The sequence below is a fragment of the Balaenoptera physalus genome (assembly GCF_965194825.1).
Source record: "Balaenoptera physalus genome assembly, chromosome: 15".
NCBI classification, from domain to species: domain Eukaryota; kingdom Metazoa; phylum Chordata; class Mammalia; order Artiodactyla; family Balaenopteridae; genus Balaenoptera; species Balaenoptera physalus.
This window is the reverse complement of record NC_138894.1, coordinates 77,855,638-77,876,020: the sequence shown is the minus strand read 5'-3', so window position 1 is coordinate 77,876,020 and position 20,383 is coordinate 77,855,638. Positions and strand designations below refer to the sequence as shown.

Sequence of the window (20,383 nt, the reverse complement as noted above, 5' to 3'; positions counted from 1 at the left end):
ATGACAATTAAATGCAATGTACCATCGCAGGTGAGCCGGTGGGGGAGTTGCTGTAAAGGACATTATTGAGGTAACAGAATTTCCTGAATTTGATCACTGTACTGTGGTTATGTAAGAGAATGTCCTCACTCTTAGGAAATATGGGTAAAGGGTTGACTGTCTGCAACTTAATCTCAAATGGTTGAGGGGAGGGGATTAATAAAGCAAGATGTGGCAAGATGCTAACTACCAGGGAGTTTGGGTGAAGGGTAAACGGGAATTCTTTGTACTATTCTTGCTTTTCAAAATTAAGAATTTTTTAAAAACGCACAGCTTCTCTCATCCCATCTCTATCCAATGTAAAGAAATTCCTCCACCTACAAACTTTAAACTCAAGAACTCTGTAAGCACAAAATAACTCTACGAAGCAGAAGCCTCACCAGCATCTTCCTCCAGCAGATGGTGCTGGAGTAGTAGTTTTTGAACCTAGCTTCCTGTAGAATCAGCTGGAAGCCTTGAAAAAAAAAATTTTTAAGTCCTGGGATCCATGCAAGACCCTTTAAATCAGACTCCCTGGAGCCCAGCTCACAGGTGATTCTAGTTGCAGCCAGGGTGGAGAACTTCTGCATTAGATGATGTAGTACTGCAGGCCTCCACTTCGATTGGAAAGGTGGATTTAAATCCAAACTGATGCCATTGAAAAGTCCTTTACTCATGAACTTGCCACTTACAAACTTGTGTAGTGTTGCCTTGCATAGGATCAGCCCTTCAGAAAGTAGACAAATTAAGTAGGCATCTGTTGCTCCAGTGAGAAGCTGTAGACCTCTACAGCTAGCTTCCCACCCCAGCTTTGGAGAGACTCCTGCCCTATCTTGGCATTAATATTCCTACGATAGATAGAGCAAAGAATCTCTAGGGAAGTGCATTGGTGTCAGGCCTCCTGAGCACCTCTGTACACAGATGTTCAAGGAAAGGACAGTGGTCCAGCTGGGTGAGGTAGTCACTCTGCTGGGTTTGAATATCCAGTCTTGTTCTTCATGGCCACCAGCAGAGGGAAATGCACACCTAGAGCTAAATGCGCTTAGCTCTGTTACCTAAGAGGTAGGATGTGGAAGCAGGTGGAAATGCTGAATCACTCAGCTGAGAGAGGCTACAGAGACCTCACATCTCTATCATTTCTTGATCTGATTACTTTTCTGTATTCCCCACTGGACTGTGAGCTCTGACTGTGTCTGATTTACCTTCCGTCTGCAGAGTCTCCTACAGTGTCCAACACGTAGTTAGTGCTTGGCAATATTATCTGTTGTTGCTGTTTCTGGCATCTGACAAATGAATACTCACCAGACTGGCCAAATGTTAGCCAGCTAGTATTTTCTGCATCCCAGACCAATGAGACACTGTACTTGACACTCCTTCCTTCATGGAGACCCCAACATTAGGTCCTGGGAAACCCATCCTCCATCTGCATCCTTCCCAGCCCTCCCCAATCCACTCAAACCTCCGTCTCCCCCGGGCCCCTGGCCACCCCGGGCCGGGTGAAAGACTCACGCTCCACCGGGCATGAGGGGCTGGAACTTCCACTGCTCCTCCTCACAGTCTAGGAAAAGCCGGTTCATGATCTTGTTCTTCTCCTCAGGGGGGATGAAGTTCTCAATGATTAGGTACCTGGGAGCAGGAATGAGGTAGAGAGGGGACCACATGAGACCACACAGTGTCTATGAAGGTCGAAGGATGAGAAGAAAGAAGCAAAGAGGCAGAGGGAACAGAGAAGGTGGAAAAACCAAAAAGTCGGGGGGAGGGAATCCCTAGAGAAATAATAGAGCTTGAAAATCACAGTTTCTAATGCAAAGATTATAGACTCAGGGCCTTAGGAGTTACTCCCGGGCAGCACCCGGCATGCACTTTGCGGGGTTCATCAAATGCAGGCCGAGGAGAGGAAGGAGGAAACAGGAGGTAGAGGAAACTCCAATGGGGCCCTCCCCCATCCCTCAGATACATTCTATTCCTAAGGTACGTGGACATGGGTGAGGAGACAGTTGGAATGAAGCCTTCAGGAAAGAGAGGAGCCTGTCAGGGAGAGGCCCAGGGCCTGCGGGATGGCTGTGAGAGCCCCAGATGGAAAGAGGAGGGGCCCTACTTGAGCTTGAGCTCCCGGGTCTGCTCATTCTGTGCCTCTTCCAGGTCCTGCCGCACGCGGATGTACTCATCGTGCTGGTCCTGGATCTCCGCCTTCACCGCCTGCAGCTTGGCGTAGAGCTGGGTGGGGACAGGTGCAGCTCAGAGGCTGTGCAGCGTGGCAACCAATGTGGCTCTGCTCACCCAGCCTGGGTCCCAACAGCTGCAGGCTCAGGGTCCACCAGCTCGGTCCAGGATGAGCCCAGGGCCCACCTCTGAAGCTCCCTCCTGCCCCACCATCCATCGGAACGGATATTCTAAAGGCTGCCCTGTCCCTCCCACACTGTGGCCTGTTAACCTGCTCTCTCAGCTGCTGTCCACATCGTGCAATGTGCAAATTTGAAGGGACCCGAGGGACCTTCTGGTCCAACACCCCCTTTTATAGGTGAGGAAACTCAGGCACAGACTTGCTCAAGGTCATACAACGAGGTAACAGAAGAGCCAGAATCAGGACGCGAGTATCAGGACTGCCGTCCAAGGCTCAGGGAAGAAAGGGAGCCTCAGCCAGTTTGGAAGGTGACCCATCCTACTCCTGCCTCTCCAGCAGCTCTTAAAAGTAGGGGTGCGGAGGGCAGCTCCAACCTTCCTGTCCCACTCCTAACCCACTGAAAGGTGTGTCCCTGGAAACTGCCACTGTAGCCGGGCCTCTGCCTGGCCTGCTCTGGGGCAGCCGCCTCAGCAATCTAAGGGCTCTCCAGGTTCTTCGCAGAATCCAGACTGGAATTTGCCACTTCCTGCCCTAGGCCCTCAGCTCATGCACACGCCTTTCCCTGGCCATGGACTCTGCAGGGTCCTGGCGGCCAATACTCTCATCCCTGGAGAGCCCTGTGCTCCCTCTCTGAGCTCTCCCAGGCTCCAGTCTCCTCAGGTTTCCCCACCACTCCCCTGGCCTGCTCTGTGCCTGCTTATCCAAACTGTGACCCACTGGTGACACCAGAGTAAAGGGGGAAGTTACCCAGGACCACGAGGATGGCAACCCTGGAGAGTGGAAGTAAAAGTGTTCCCAGCCTATCAGGCCCCTCCTGGCCCAGGAGAAAAGGCTCTATTCCACCCCTACCGGACTCCCGCCTCCTCCCGCTCTCACCCCAGCACCCACGCAGTGTAACTCAGGGGGTCGGCAGTTCAAGCAAAGTGGGGAGGGGTCGCTAAAGCACACTCCCCTTGGGCAGGTGACGTCTCGGGCAGAGGCTGCCAGGCCCTTACACACCTTGACCCAGTTTGGTGTGGCATCTCACCTTCTTGAGTTTCTTGGTTTTGACCTCCACCTCCTGCTGCAGGGACGTGTAGGTGCCCCGGAGCTCCATGGTCTCCTCGTCTCGGAGCATCATCTCCTGCTGCATTTCCCGTTCGCGGCGTTTCTAGGCCAGGGCAGGGCACGGGACTCAGTGGAGCGGCACGTACTGGGGAAGCCCCAGGGAGCTCTGCCTAGCACGGAACCTGGCTTCGTCATGACCACAGCGGCCAGGAGGGCGCAGGGAGCACCCCGTGGCCCACATCCATTGCTCCCACCCCATCCTCAGTGGAGCCTCTCTGGACCTTCTTCTCAGCTCATATGGCCACGCTTTTGCCAAGGCACTGCCCCCCGTGGAAGGAGACCTCAGCCCTAACAGCTGGGGCATTGCAGGGGTGTCAGCCACGTATACCGATGCCCAGATACTGGCTTTCCAGCTGCCTCAGCCTCTCCCATGTAGTATCACAATTGATTGGTAAGACCAACAAACTGTGGTTCTTGATGATTTAGGACACAGTCCTGCAGTTGGCAAAGAACTCACACCTTTGTGGAAAGCCCAGGAATTAGTACCAGGTGCCTTAGGGAGGCTGTCATCATGGAGAGCCACCACCTGGGCAGTGGACCCATGGGATGCAGGGCAGCATGCCTTAGGTGCTCAGCACTGTAATTCCAGGGATCCTGAGTCCATGACGGCTCACTGCCCTAAGCACCCCCGTGTGACCTCAAGGCCATGTGCCTCCTCCCACCCAACCCAGGGACCTGAAGCCCCCAGCCCTACCTGCTCGGCAATCTCCTGCCTCTTCAGTTCCAGCATCTTCTGCTGTTCATTGGTGTGATCCATGATGTTCCTGCCCCCGATGAGCAGCTTGCTCTCCATGGCCTGGGAACACAGAGGGGTGAAGAGATGGGCTTTGGGGCTTTTCAAAGGGCCACGGCAGCCCCAGCTTGAGAGGTTTGGCTTCCCTGTTTTGTGGTCCTTCCAGGAGGGGACAGAAGATGTGTCCCAGAAGGCGCCTCATGACCCTCACCAAGAATGAAGTTTTCCCCTCCAGCCTCCTGGGCCCCAGCACAAGGCTCCCATTCTCAGCAGGACCATTAGGTGAGACAAAGAGAGGGAATCCCTCAGAGAATACAGGGCACCTGATCTGTTTGCTTTGGCTATGGAAGCTTTGCTTTGGACATACGGAAGGCTGGTTCACCATGCTTGGGAAGGGAGTGCGGGCGGCAATCTAATCCTGGCAACAGCACCCAGTTGGCGTTAGGAGGCGGGGAGACACCGGATACAGTCACTGGGCAGCCCGGCCCTTTAGGTAACTGGCTCCTGACTCAGGAAGGGGGTTCTCACACAGGCAGCAGGAAAGGCTCTAATCTTCAGCTGGAAAACAGAAGAAAAGCCAAAGGGAGAAGACTCTGCAGCACTAAGGGGCACGTGGGGCCCCAGAAGCAGCATGAGCTTTGGAGATGGTCAGAAAGGCTTGGGCTCTACCCACCAACTGCAAGGTCTCGGCCGAGTTATCCGTCACCTCTAACGTCCATAACCCTGGAGCCGCCTCTGCTCCGGGAAGGAAAGCCAGCAAACATCTGCTGAGTGCTACCGCTACCTGCCAGGTGTCTCCATCCTCACCCCCAGAAAGACCCCAGGCAACAAGTAAAGAAACTGAGAGCAACTAGCCTCAGGTCATGCAGCTAGTTAACAAGGGTGAGATCTGAGCTCCCCGCCAGTCTCCCCACTGAGCCCCTGCGCTGTGCGCAGCACACCCAGCCCGACCCACACCCAGCGCTTGGCACAGACGTTCCATAGGTGCTGGTTGAATCTGAAGCTTAAATCATAAAGGACTAGGGGAAACTGTGTAAGTTGTGACTACATTAAAATGCATTTTCAGGGACTTCCCCGGTGGCGCAGTGGTTAAGAATCCGCCTCCCAACGCAGGGGACACGGGTTTGAGCCCTGGTCCGGGAAGATCCCACATGCCGCGGAGCAACTAAGCCCGTGCGCCACAACTACTGAGCCTGCGCTCCAGAGCCCGCGAGCCACAACTACTGAGCCCACGTGCTGCAACCACTGAAGCCCAAGTGCCTAGAGCCCGTGCTCTGCAACGAGAGAAGCCACCGCAATGAGAAGGCCCTGCACCGCAACGAAGAGTAGCCCCCGCTCACCGCAACTAGAGAAAGCCCGCGCGCAGCAATGAAGACCCAAAGCAGCCAAAAATAAATAAATTAATTAATTTTAGAAAACGCATTTTCATTATTGCTAGTCAGAGGGTGCTGCCCAGGGCACGCCAGCTGTCCTCTGATTTCATCCCAGGCCTCCTGGAAGGTTGAAATCACCTTGAGCCACTGACCTGCCTGAGGGCTCTCCAAGCAGGGAGTGCTGGCAGAATAGGGGAGCAGAGGGTCCCTGTACCATCCATCACGGAGGACAGAGCGGGACAGGGGTTGAAGGTTGCTTTTGTGGGGTCAGAGGTTGGGCTGTGTGAGAGTGACAGAGGACACTGAGTGAAGCAGGGCCAGTCAGAGCCGCCCCATGCAGCCTCAGAGGGAGCTGTTGCCAAGCAAGGCACCCTCCCTGTGGCAGCGTAGCCAGGGCTGCACTAGTACCTCCCCCAGGCTCTGCTCCTGGCTAACATCTCACCATCCACCCACCTCCACAGCACAGACTCCTTCTCTCTCACGGTCACACTTGTCTACCCTTTGCATGAGTGACTCCTTAAATTGTGTGCCCCAGGCACCTTACCCACCTCACCTGAGTCCCTGCCCTGCAGCTCACTCACCCCCTTCATCTGGCCAGTCATTAAATCCTATCAAGTCTGTCTTCTTGGTACAGCTCACCTCCTTCCCTCCTTTTCATCCTCATCACAACGGCTCACTTCACTGTGGTCCCCGTGACTCACCTGGATCATTGCCAGGATCTCCCCCCACCTCAGTTTCCCCTTCCAGCCCTCTCCACGTGACACCCAAGGGGATCCGCCAACCACACAAGTCTGAACGTGCCTCTCCTCTACTGCAAACTATTGAAAGGGCCTCCATTCCTTGCAGGATGAACCACAAAGTCTGTAGCAGTTACTGGCCCCGTAGGCTGGTCTCACCTACTCCCCACATGTGCTCTGTGCTCCAGCTTTGCCGAAAGAATCCCAGCCCCCTGAGTGGGCTGTGCCTTTTCACAAGACCAGGCTTCTCTCCCTGCTTCACATCCACCTGGAAAACGGCTACTTCTGCAAGACACAGCTTGAGCATCTTGGGAAGTTTTCTCTGATTCCCTTAACTCTGCACATTTCCTCCCTTGGGCCTCCTCAATAGCTAGGACACTTTCCTACTATTTTCCCATATTGTCCCATCATTTGTTTACATCCTGTCTCCTCTGTGTGCTCCTTCAGGTCAGGAATCATGTCTTACTCGGATCTGAGCCTTGGGACTTAGCACAGTGCCTGGCACATAGTAAATGCTCAATATGTTTGATGAACAGAAAGGACTCCTTGGGGTAGCCTCAGAGGGGGGCTTCCAGGTCCTTTCTCTGGGCTCACTCATCCAGAGCAGAACTGGATCTTCACCTCAGCTTCTCCTTCAATTGGTCAACCCACATGCACTGGCTACAGGGCAGAGCAGCAGGGTCTGGGCATCTGGGAAGCCTGGCAGGAGGGATGGGCTGGGTGTGAAGAGGGAGGAAGGAGGAAGGCAGCAGCTCTGCTTGTCCACAGAGGAAGCCCCCGACTGCTGCAGGCCATGGATAATTGATCCCTCTAACTGTAATGGCACTTGGGGGGACCTGGTGTCTGGCCTGGTCCCCCATTCTAGGACACACTTGCCCACTCCAGCCCTGAGTCCTCACACTTCCCTTGGCATGTTATGTGGCCCTAGTGTTCTTCACTCTTTGCCACCGAATAGAAAGACACTAGTTCTCAAAATTGGTTGCATATTAGAATCGCCTGGGGAGCTTTTAAAACTCCCAGTGCCAGGCCACATGGCAGGGTTATCTTGGTCCCTTCCCCTCACAACTGGCAGTGAGAACTCCCAAGCCAGATGCTCTAGAGGAGACTCTAGTAAGGAAGACACAGGGTGACAGCTGATGCCCTGCTTTTTCCTACCTGATGCCCTGCTTTTTCCTACCTGATGTAAAGACTGGGGATGAGGATGGAGAGAGAAGCACAGGGCAAGGCACCAAGAGAAAGAAAACCATTCTTTTCTTTGCACCTGCTATGTGCCAGGTGTCTCACACTTACTTCTGCTAATAACCTTTAGGCAGTGAGTCTCAAACTCTGATGTACATTAGAATCACCTGGGAGCTTTTAAAAGGCTCAGTGCCCAGGCTACATCCCACTGCCAGTTAAACTGGAAATGGATGGGGCAGGTGGTGAGGTCCAGGCATCGGTGGTTTTTAAAGGTTCCCAGGGGATTTCAGTGTGCAAATTTGGGAATCACTGCTTTTAGCAGTCCTCAGAATCAGCATTATCTGAGAACTTGTTAGAAATGCAGAATCTCAGGCCCTACGCAGACTTAGTGAATCAGCACCCGAGATCCCCAGGTGACTTGTGCAATATGTTTTAAGTGGCATACTATTAACACCATCATTTTTCTGCTGAAAGCTCAAAGAGGTTAAGTAATCCATCCAAGGTCACATCACAGCTGTTCAATTTATATGAAGAATCCAGACACAGGTCTGCCTGGCTCCAAAGCCCATGCTCTTCCTACTGCAGACAATGTGTGGTGTGCTTTAGGAAGCAGAACCTGCTAAAAGAAAACCAACATGTTTCCAGCAAGAGGAAATCATGTCTGACTAATCTCCAAGAGTTCTTTCCGGGACAAAATAGATTATTTCAGTCCATGGGGAAGCCAGTGGCCAGAACTTTAGAGGTTAAAATGCTCCTGGCAAGGTCCTACATCAGAGGTTACTCAAAGTTACATGGGGGAGGGGGTGAGGAGACAGAGAAAGGGGAGGGGGATAAGGGAAAGGAAACAGAAATAAACAGGCACCTCTTTAGGTGGAAAAATGTCCAAATGTTAAATGGGGGTACTGATTTCCATCAGAAATCATGCAAAAAAGGGTGCACAGGTGAAATACCAACTTCACAGATGCCCTCAGATTCTTGCAGGTTGTAAAAAGCAGGAGAATTTCTAGGCCATGTGAGCTGACCAAAAAATGGCAGATGAGCTTCAGTGAGAGTTTTACATTTTGGGAAAAAGTAATCTTCACTCTACTCATTAAATGATAGCTGTGAGCGATCAGTTATGAACCAAAACAGAGGGAAAAGAGGGGGAGTAATTCTCTATTGTTCCCAGAAGACGTTGGCTTAATATGCTGCCACAGCTAAAAAAGCTAATAGCATCTGGCCAGGCACCATCACCAAGGCTTTTTGGAAACAAAACAAAAATCATTCTACCCTAATATAAAACTATGATGCAGCTGAATCTGGAGAACTGTGTGTAGTCCCTTGCTGCATCTCCGGGGACTTGAAGGAGAGAGAAGATCCAGAGAAGGGCGGCTAAAACCATGCAAGGGCTATTGTAAGAGACTCTAAAAAAAATAGGACTCTTTAGTTGGCAAAGACAAAGAAAGGTTAAGAGGATGGACCTGGAAATTATACCATCAAAACAGGTGTGACAAGGAAAGCTCCAGGCTTTTCCAATCAATCCCTGGTACAGAGAGTAAGAGCTTGTACCTTGAGTTTTAGAACAAAGAGAAGTTCTGTTTACAGAAGGTAATAAATTTATGGAATGTATTATCTCAGGGGTACTGGATTAAATACCTCACAGTTCATTAAAGGATTCTGGGGACACATTTTTAACCTTTTACTGTCTTTCTCCGCTTTCAGAAAAAAATATTGCACTAACATCAAATAATCACAGAAATAAAACAAAATGGGAAAAAATTCACGTATTCCTCCTCATAGCTAATTAATTAGCTTTTTTCCCCAGATTTTTCCACATGCACACATCATTTTTTCACATCTATAGACATGGTATAAATATAAGTTTATGTCCTGCTACTTCCATTTCATCAAATATCTCAAGAATTTCCTGTTACTTCCATAAGGTTTATGATTATATGTTTAATGACTGCATAATGTTTAGAGTGGATGATTTATAATACATTTAATTAACCCCTATTATAAGACATTTTGGTTGTTTGGTAAATGTTTACAATAATCACTCTTGTGCATATAATTTTTTTGGCCGAGCAGCGTGGCTTGTGGGATCTTAGTTCCCCGACCAAGGATTGAACCCAGGCCCTCGGCAGTGAGAGCGCCAAGTCCTAACCACTGGACTGCCAGGGAATTCCCAATTTTTTGCTTTTTTAGATGACTTTCTTAGAAGGAAATTTCTGGAGTGGACAAAGGGTTATAAACATTTCGTATATCTTAGAACATACTGTCACGTTACCTTTCTAAACCACTGCCAGCAATAAATAATGGAACCATTTTTATTACAATGTCATAGTCATGAAGTATTATCATGATTTTCAATTTTGCTTAATAAGAGATATAAAATTGAGCCTCCCATTTATTTTATATTCTCTATACCTTTGCGGTAGGCTTGCAAAGGTCTGATCTCTCCTTTTACAAAATGCTCCTTTATGCTTTTTTTTTGGTGATTTTAAAGTGAGGAGATGGACCTGATTCAAAACAATTCTTTGTTTGTTCGGCCCACACCTTCTCCAGCTGCCCACACCTAGCTCAAGAAACCCATTTGGACATTGTCAGGCAGAATCTGAGCTGCCAATCAGGCCTGGAATCTGATGCATCAGCCAAGACTACCAGGGCCTCCAAGTTCCAACCCTCCTCCCACTGCCGCCCCCGTGACATGATTCCCAGGGCTGGTTTCTGCGCTGATTCTTGCTCATCAGGCTTCGTGTTAAACCTCCTCCTTGGACCTGGACATCTCGCTTCAGGATGTCTCCTTCTGGCCGGGCCCTGGGCTCCATGAAGAGAGCTCCTGGACGATGCCTGACTGCCCCTATCACCCCGTTCCATATGTCCACTGCCCCTATGCTTCTCTGCCTAACCCTGCCCCCCCGACACAGATGTGGTTTCAATGACAACCGAATGTGCCTTATCGGTTTCTCGCCAAGTCTTGCCCACCGGCCCAGCCCACACTCTCAGCCAAGCCTGCCTGACAGAACCTGCCTCGTGCTAGAAGACGGGGCTGGTCCTGGCACGAAATATGGGGGTGGGCCCCAATCCAGGTGCAGGGCCTCAGTGCCCCCTTCTCCCCAGTCTCAGTTCATTGCTGCCTGTTTCACCCCCCACCCTCTGAAATATGTCATGCAGGGCTGCAGTTCTTTGCTTAGAAACAGCTTTTTTTTTTTTTGCTTTTGCTTTCCCCCATTTCTCGGAGGATACCAGTGGCCGTCTCCTCCTTTTCCTCAGAGATCTCTGTCTTTAACTTTAATCACCTAAGGAGGGCAGGGAGGGACAGGGGTGCCTCAAATCCCTGGGCCCACTTCAGGCTGGGAGGGTACTAAGCAGAATATGGGGTTTCTAGTCCCCAGGAAAAGTTCCCTAGAGCTCTTAGCTGCCCCAGTTAATGCTGCCCTTGTGATGTCTCAGGGCAAAAGAGTCCAGGTGGGTGGGGCCTGTGGACAGGACTGGGTTTGGTTCTACTGGTTCTAAATATGTCCATTGTAACTAAAAGGCCAGCAGAGGCTGTGGGGTGGAAAAGACAGGGCTGGGAGCTCCAAGGACACGGTCTGACTCTTGCAAGAGGGAAACGAATCACCGGATAACTAAGGTGACCTCAGGGAATCACCGCAACCCCCTTTGCTTTACAGATGACAAAACTGAGGCCCGGAGATGGAGAATTCTAAGCCTGGAGTCTCATAATTAAGGAATCGGTATGTGTGTCTACTCCTATATTGACTATGCACTCTCCAAATAATTTCCCAATTCGATTAGGGTCCTTGATTCCACGTATGAGAGGCAGGTCAGCTGCTGTGACATTTAACAGCCAAGATCACCACAGGGACCATGTCAGCTTGCAGATACAGCTTGGGATATTCAGAGGCTCACCTCTTCCCATTCCAGGAGCAATTGAAGTGCAAAATCAGGAGGAGAAAGGAGACCCCAGCACTCATTAAGTGCTGATCTGGAAAGCCAGAATGGAGACAGCCGGGCCCAGACAGCCACCCTTCTGAGGAGATATCATCAAGGATGATTTTACAGAGAAGCCAAACAGGCTCTGCGCTGCCACTGCCAGCTAATCTATGACATTCTGCAGGAGACTGCAGTCTCAGATGCGACTTGACATGTGCCTGTGGCTGGGCTACGTCCTTTTTGCATTAATCATCCTATTTCATCATCATAAGAACCTTATGAGATAACGAGTATGATCCCCATTTGACATAAAAGGAAACTAAGGCTCAGACAGGTGAAGTGACTTGCTTGAGGTTATGGAGCCAGTAAGTGGCAGAAGTAGTATTTAAACACCAGCCTCCTAATTCCAAGTCCAGTGCCCTTTTTCTTGTTCCACAGCTTTCTCCTGGGTTCAGGCAGAAAGGTGCCTTGGAGAAAAGCAACATTTGGTCTTAGCACCTTTGCCACCTCAGGAACCATCAGGAAAGCTCAGGGCACCATTTCTTTCTCTTCCAGATGAAACAGGCAGGGTTCTGCTGAAGATGCTTCTGCCTGTGTGAAGTTCTTATAGGGGCCTCTGAGATGAGCAGGATAGAGCTCTTAACTGTGTGTGTGGGAGGAGGTCGTCAGTAACACTAGGGTCCCCAGAGAGGTTGAAACCCTAATGCTCATGGGAAGGGCTACCTCACAATTCCATGGTGGAAAGATATAAAGGGCACTGGGCATGTCAGTCAGAGAACTTGAATCCTGGTACACACCCTACCATCCTATTTGCTAAGAAATCTAGGGCATCAGCTCCTGGACTTCAGTTTTCTCATCTGTAAAATGGGGCAAATACCCACTAACCTTGCAGGCTTTGGGTAAGAATGGTGAGTTGGATAACAGATGTGGAACTACCTGGTAAATGATAATGTACAATCAAATGTCAGCGGTTACTTGCTGTTTCAGTACCTCATTGACATTTACCCACCACTCATCACAAAGAGCAAAACAAAACAACTACTGCAACAATCCTGGCTCCCACCTCTTAGGAAATACGGCCATGCCTACCATCACAGACCTGTTTCTCCTTTTGTGGCCACTGGTTATAGATCTCAAGGAACCAGCAGTAAGGGAAGAAGAAATGAAAGAGACAATGGTGAGGGGAAGAATAGTGCTATTTTCAGTGGTTCTCTGCCTTGGGGAACATAAATCAGGAAACCGAGTCTGAGTTTCCTGCCTTGCATCTCCTTGGATGGTTCAAAAAACTACATAAATGGTCTTTCAAATGCTAGTAATTCTCTCATCAAGAAGAAGGAACAATTAGAGATCAGGAAACATACTGGCTGGGGAGTGAGGTAAGCTGGACTCTACTTCCAGCCTTGCACTGGACAGGGTATGGATGCCCAGAAATGCTTCAGTCCACCTTGGAGACAAGCAGGAAGAAAAAAATCAGCCCATCTACTTGAGTAAGAAAACCACGAGCACTTCAGATCTGATCCTTACCTTGTCTTTCTCCCCTACTTCCCTCACTTATTTGTGTTGTGCTAAAGGGTTTCTCTCCAGCACCAGGGATGCAAACCCAGCCAGACAACAGAACGCAACAAAGCCAGCAATGGATGAGACCTAAGGGTCCATAAAGTGCAGACTCAGTATTTTACAGATCCTGGGTCATTCAGCCTCCAGCTTCCACGTAATGCTTGGTCATTCCTTTCCAGCCCTCACTGCCCCTCATCCAGGCTGCTCTCTCACCCTGGGCTCCTGACCCGCTGCTTCCAAGATGAATAGGCAAATGGTGCAGAAAGCAAGGAATCATCTACCGATCATTTCCTACAGTCCCTGGGAGGGGAAGTGACTTGTCCAAAGTCACAGGATTACCAATAATTGGGTATCATTAAAAATTATTATCAACTCTGGATTTCCCTCAATTATTCATTTAAGCCAATCTTCTAACCATGTATTAACACATTTCTTTTATATATTTTTCCCCTTTAAAAATTTTAGATATGTTTTTGTTTAATTAACAAAGTAATATATGCTTGTTGTAAAAAACCTATAAAGTGAAAAATAAAAGCCCCCTTCCTATTAAAATCCCTAGAGATAACCATTATTAGTGAGTTCTTGTGATTCATTCCAGAAATTTAAACAATTTAAAGACAAAGTTAACCCTATCTACTGATTTGTATTCTTGGTCATAGTGTTAAAAAAGACTTGCCGATTATATGAACGAATGGCTCTAGGCTGAGGTCAGAGGCTGGGGGTTTGCATCATGTGGAAGGACAGAGCTGAGTTAAGCATCTCAGCAGACAAGAGCTCCCACTGGGGCCTATCAGCCAGGGATCTGGCATGAAGCCTTCCTTTCTGAGTTGGTGATACAGTGTGGAGGGGAAGATGGTGGGCTTTGGAGTCAAGCAGACATAGGCTCATATGCTGGTGCTAACACTTCACAGGCATGTGACCTTGGATTGTCCTCTCGTTGTTACTGTGCCTTAGTATCCTCATTTGTCACATGGAGATTAAAACACTACTACTTCATGGTGCTATTGTGAAGACTGAATAAAACAATGCGAGAATACAGCGAGTACTTGGCATTAAACATGCACTAAAGAAATGGTAGCTATCGTTATTATTCCAATTGTTGTTGTTATTATTATTCTGCTGGCTCACTTGAAGACAGGAGAAAGCCTGCAGGTCCACTACCTACCACCGCAGAAACAGTTCAACCCAGGGCCTGGCACCCCTCAGTTAAGTACATCTGAGAGGAAAAGGAGACAACCAGAAAGTAAGTCTTTAGTCTGACCAGGATTTAATGCCCAGGAATTCCTCGGGGTATTAAAAATTCTAGATATACACCAAAGCACCAGTACAGGTGCCCTATAAGCTCTGAGCACAGGAGTCTGCCTTGTGCAGCTCCCATGTCTGAAGGGCTGGATTGGTGGGAAGCGAGACCATTTTCTTATCTACTCAGGCTACCTGATTCAGCAGCTCTCAGGCCCAGCTGGCCCCAGAAGTGCCCCAGACTGGCCAGGGACAGCAGGCTGGCAGGGCACAGACGGGGGGGGGTACCCTTCTCCCGCTGAATTCCAGGCCCTTCCTCCTAGTCCTCAGAGCACAATGAGAACATTATCACAGCCACTTCATCCAGTCTTGCGCTATCCGGGGGCTGGAGATGACTAAGGGCAATATGATAATACACTCCGCCAGCCAACACACAGCAAGAGACACCCAACACTGGACCAAAAGGCCTGCTGAGCCCCAGCATAACTTGAATCCCAGAACCTCTGATGCAAATGTATTAGTCTTAAACGCTTCCTGCAGGTCCAATCTTTATATTACCAAATGCCCCCAGCTCATGGAAATTCTGTTAACTGACCACACGCACCAGGGAGACGAAGGAATGAAAGTTACTGCTCCCAACGGTGCCAAGAGGCCATGGACTCTGACCTAGATACCAGACCCAGCCTGGAGCTCTGGTCACTCGCTACGGTGAGGCTTCTTAAGGATCATGGAGGACTCAGCTGGAACGGAGGTGCGGGTGCACACAGTTCCCTGACGACCCGGCCCTGTACGTCTCAGAGTGTCTGGCATGGGGCTGGTGTCCTTGGGGACATGTGGAAGGAACCAGGTCAGTTTTGGTATCGTAGACGCTCCCCAGATTATCGGGGAGTCTCTAGAGACTGGACACAGCCCTATTTGGAGACTAACCTCAAGATCAGGAGAGTGGAACGATACTATTTCCCTCTCTCCTCCAGAGCATTTTCTCTCCCAGTTGGGGTTTCTTCTCCCCAGAAACCCTGCTGTCCACCCCTTACGCACTCTCTCTCCTTCTTTCTTCCCGACTCTGTGACTCCATTTCTCTTTCCCCTCTTCACTGTCTCCCTCTACTTCTTTCCTGTCTTTCCTCCCATTTTCTTCTATTTTCCTCTTCTCATTGTCTTTCTCTAATTGGCCATGATAGAGAGCTGGAAATATCTCTATTATTGGTTGAATTCCTACATTAACATTTAAATCCTGTCACCTTAATTTTCAAAAAGATGAACCGAACATTTTATATTTTGTTTTAAAAATACTACTTTTAACAATTAAGGACTTTGAAGAGGAGGGGACTTTAAAGATCACCTAGTTCAATGGCTTTTCCGGTACATGAATCCCTTTAGAGCAACTGTGAGATTCAGTTTCTCCTCGGACACTTCCAGGGATTGGAGCCCATTATCTCTAGAAGTAGAGCAATTCTAACTATTAAGAAGTTCTTTACATTGAGCTTAACCTGCTCCCATAACTCCCACTCCCTGGTTACCAGGACAATCGAGGATACAAAAACAGTGCAATCAGCAGAGGGCAGTGAGGTACATCCTGAGTTTAAAGTATGGGGTAGACGAGTTGGCTGTTAGGTTCTCCTATCTCTTGCTTAGGCAGGCGAGATTGATGACATATATTACAGCCAGACTCTGGTAGGCCTTGAATGCCAGACTAAAATGTGATGTGTTTAACATATCAGGAAGGTAGTCAAGTGAAAACATCCACTAAGCAGTCGAAGATAACAGTAATAAAGTTATTATTTACGAACACTTACATGCCAGGAACTGTGCAAAGTGCTTTAATGTCGATTATCATCGTCTCAGTAGAACTATGACATAGGTACTGTTACTATCCCATTTTATAGATGAGGAAACGAGGTCTCAGAACTAGTAAATCACTAAACCCAGGCCTGCCTGACTCTGATATCCATGCTCTGAAAACAGCACTCTACAAAAAAAGGTCAGCAAAGACCTGGACAGGAGACCTTGATTTGGGAGTCACTTACATAAAAGGAGAGAGGGTCCAGAACAGAGGGCCAGGGGTCTCATTTGAGCCCTCTTCTACAGATGAGCCCCCAAACTCCACTTCCAGTCCTGTGCTTGCTTCTAAACTCCCCTGCTCCACCTCCTGCTGCCTACGGGACTCTTGTCACCTTAAATTCAACACGTTTACACCAGCTCCTGTCATTTTTCACCACCTCCCCAGCAACCAGTTCCCAGCCCAATATTCCTGATTCTTTAAGCATAAAAGAGGATCCAAGTTTGTGTCAAACCAACCTGGGCTCAATTAGATTTGCCATATACAAACCATAAGGCCTTGGGCAAGTCATAAAACCTCAGTTTTCTCATGTATAAAATGGGAACAGGAATAACACCTTTCATGGAAGGTGCTTGTAGGGATTACATGAGATAATCTGTATACAACATATGGTATAGGGCTTGGCTCATGGCAAGTGTTAAGTAAATGGCATTATTCTTGCTATTATTGTTGTTTCTCGGGCTTGAAACTCCTCTTGCATAACTATTTACGGTTAATGCCAATGCTGAGAAATGGGAGGAAGAAGAGGGACCCACAAATAGACAGTAAAAATTCAATGCGGTCTGTGCTCTCTGTAGTGACCTCATCCCTCTGGCTTTGGGGGCGGCTTCTGCAGGGTCTCTTTCCCATACCCACCACAGAGAGAGTTGGGCTCTAGCCAAGCAGCACCCCGCCCCCTCCCTCCAGACCTACTTACTTGGGGATCAACAAGCAGTGCTGTTGTTTCTACCTCTTCCTGTCAGTTCCAGCCTGCATATTGTCTCATCTGCAGCCCTTGCCTCCCCTACATACTCTTCTTTCCCTCTAAAGATCTAGAATCAAAGCTTTAGAAATCATCTAGCCCGAGCCCTCAAAAAATTAAGCTCAAAATTAAAACAGTCATTAAAAATGTTCCTTGCACAGTTAAAGTGGGCCTTCACCCGATCAGGCTACAGGCACCCCAGTCCTCACTGCAATACGTGCATTGTGCACAAACACTGGAGTTGCCATTGTGCAGAGGCATAACCTCAGCTGTGGGTCTGCCTGTGACTTTACCAAGTCTCCCTACCTCTCAGGTCTAGTATGCTATCAAGCCCCGCCTCCCGGAGACACGAGGTAAGTATGGATGGCTAATGACTACTGATAAACAGGGCATTGATAACAATCACAAACCCTCAGACATTTGCACACCCTCCCATCCCCTGAGGCCCGAGGTAAATATGAAAGGAGGCTCCCAGGAGACAGGCATGGTGTTTGTACACAGTGAGGGGAGAACAAAGGGAACGGGGAGCCTAGAGGTGGCGGGCAGGGAAAACAGGCGAGACAGACTGTAAGATGAGTCAGAGAGAGTGAATGAGGGCACTGGGTCGCATCAGCTACCGCTCAGCTGCCCCCAGGGGTGGTGCGAACTGGACGAAGGGAACGAGGGAGGCAACAAGGGGAGTTGTTGAAACTCAGAAAGTGGGAGCCAGAGTGTGTTGCAGATGGGGAGCAGAAGCTCAGCTAATTTCCAGGAGGGACCGGAGCTCCCGCCTTCGGAGGGCTCCCGGATCTTCCTCGCCTGGCTGTTCCCAGGGCTGCAGGGTTATGGCAAGGCAGCCGGGATGGCAGGGGAAGGAAAGCGTTAAGCCAACGACAAAGATGTCAGTCCTAGAGATCACTGGACCCCTGCTTGGCGGACAGAAGCCACCCAGTGGCTGCTAACGCCCTCCACTGATGTAGTGCTTTCAACCTATTTCAAATGCCCTCACACTAATGATCTCATTTGATCTTCAGCACAACCCTGTGAAATGGGCAGGCCTGGGATTATCTCTCACATGCTCCTCCCCTCATTACCCAGTGGATCCCTCAAGAGCCCTCAAATTGTTTCCTCTATCCTAGAAACATCCGACACTGAACCACCAGTGCCTTAAGGACTACAGGGAGGTCGGGGTCCTCTATCTAGGCTCCATTCAGGGCTTGCTGGCTGCTGTTTGTCCAGGGCTGGGTGTGACAAGAAGTCACAGGATGTGGAATCATTCCCCTCCTGGAATTTCCCAGGCACCCCTCCCCCTTCACTTATATCTGAAAGCCTGGCACATAATGACCATTTCACCCAGTCCTCAGGGAGCTGTGTCAGACTTCCCCTCATCAGGCCAATGGAAACCTGAGGCCTAGAGGGGCAAAGGCCTCTGCCCCGAGTCACACAGAGAGCAAATGTGGAGGAATCCGTGGAGACCTGGAAAGAGCACAGGTCTGGGGCCATCAGAAGACCTGGGCTCCAGTCCTGGCTCCGCCTGCCTATTAGCCCAGGTCATGGAGACAGTCGCCAGCCTTGGTTTTCATCACTGTCAAATGGAGATAGTAATACTCATCTCTTGAGGTTGCTGGGAGGATTCCGTGAGATTAAAACATAAAAGAGTTACGTAAAAATGAATTACTCTGATTATCAAGTAGCACAGGTTAACAACATCAGGACTCTGGTGTCATGGAAAGAAGCCGGACCAAGTATAAAGAGTCTGGCTCTCCTTAACTCACCTGTGTGGCCCTGGGCAAGTCTGGGCCTCGGTTTTCGAAGGCCCCTGGCAGCTGTAAGATGGGGGATTCTGTGGGCTATGCCTCTGATACAAGAATTCTGGCGCTGGCCGCCCTGATCTCTTGACAGCCCCATTATCCGTGCCCCACATTGCCTTAGATCCAAGAACCTTACTGAGGGGGCCAGGGAGTGGCCAACAATGGGAAATCCCATTGGATCCTTCGCTTCATCCCTTCTACCCATTTCCTCAGGGCTGAAGTGCACTCTCTTAGCCTCCGTTGCCCCCCAGCTTTAAGGGTGGGTGGGGTAAGAGAGTAAGGGGTAGTGGTGGGGCTCTTGGTAATGAAACTGATGACAGATTGCCCATGTAGGATTTCCTGGTGGGAAGCACTGGACTGCCTGGATTCCCTTCCTCCTGGGAGAGCTGAGTCTAACTGTCCTGCTTTTAACATCCTGCTTCTCCCAGGAGGACCCCAAATGTACCAATCCCTTTGAGGAAGCGGCTCAGCATAACCCTTGCTGAGCTCCTGGAGGTGAATTAAATACTAAATAAGCAAGGCCAGAGCCCCTGGTGTAGCAGCACATTCCCATAACACAGACAATGGCCTGTAGCTCATCTGTCCCTCTTCAAGCCGTTGCCACTCTCCCTCCCAGGCAGGGCTTCCCTGCACCCCAGCCCACACTCCTGAGAGGGAGTAAGAACTGGTAATGTTTTGCTCTCCCCAGCAAGTCATCAGCTCACGGTTCCTTGCGTTCTTCCTCCAACCCTCAGTGTTAAGGATTCCAGGGACCTGGAAATGCCTAGAACATTGAGTCATGGCATCTGCAGCATTGAAACTTAACAGGTCTGTGGTTGGCCAGGCAGGGGGCCTCTGCAGCTTAGTTCCAACGGGGCCTGGAGGCTTCCCCAGGGAAGGGAGCAGCTCAGGAAGGACACTGAGGCCCTGATATCTCTCAGGGCAATGGGGAATTGGATCTTACTAGGATGAGGCCTGGGTGTGGGGGCCAGTTGGTTTGTTTCTCAGATCAGAAGAACCTCAGAGATCACCCAGGCCAACCCTCTATTTTACGAAAAGGGAAACTGAGGCTTGAGGAAGGGAAGAAGCAACGTACACAAGGTCACTCAATGAGCTGTAGCAGAGCTAGGCCAAGACGCCAGGTCTCCAGCGTAGAACTCCGTGCTCTTTCCAACCTTCTGCGTGATTTCCTTCCTAAGATTCTACGCAATGGGCCCAGGGGACCACTGGACCACTTTCACAGGGAGCAGGGCCCGTGTATAATCCTGCCTCGCCATCCAAGAACTGAAAGCGCCCAAGGGCCACTGGTTCCAGCTCAGCTCTGCCACTTTGTAGGATGGAACCTCAGTCATGTCACTTTTCTGAGCCTTGGTCCCTCACCAGTAAAACGGGGGTTTAAGAACCAGGACCCCGGATAGCTACCATAAGAATCAAATGAGATCATGTATGTGGGGCATTTTGTAAACTGTGAAGTGTTCAAACGTCAGATAGTAAAATGGTGTGAGGTTTGATGGTGCTGCAAAGGGAGGACGTCCCAAGGGAGGCGGCCAGGCAAGAGCGAGAACCCACACCCAAACGAGGCTGAGTGCCTGCCTGGCTGTCCCTGGAC

At 49.8% G+C, this 20,383-nt stretch overlaps 1 protein-coding gene across 2 annotated transcripts in view; it reads right to left on the bottom strand.

Annotated features, from left to right (window-relative positions):
- Positions 1 to 20,383, bottom strand: part of KIF3C (kinesin family member 3C) — a 34,718-nt gene that overhangs the window by 11,466 nt on the left and 2,869 nt on the right. For both annotated transcript variants that reach the window (XM_082427541.1, XM_082427540.1), the window contains exons 2-5: positions 4,164 to 4,265; positions 3,390 to 3,512; positions 2,117 to 2,235; positions 1,528 to 1,644 (exon numbers count right to left, since the gene is read on the bottom strand). In XM_082427541.1, the coding sequence (XP_082283667.1) occupies positions 1,528 to 1,644; positions 2,117 to 2,235; positions 3,390 to 3,512; positions 4,164 to 4,265 (461 nt within the window). The remainder of the gene's footprint in view (positions 1 to 1,527; positions 1,645 to 2,116; positions 2,236 to 3,389; positions 3,513 to 4,163; positions 4,266 to 20,383) is intronic.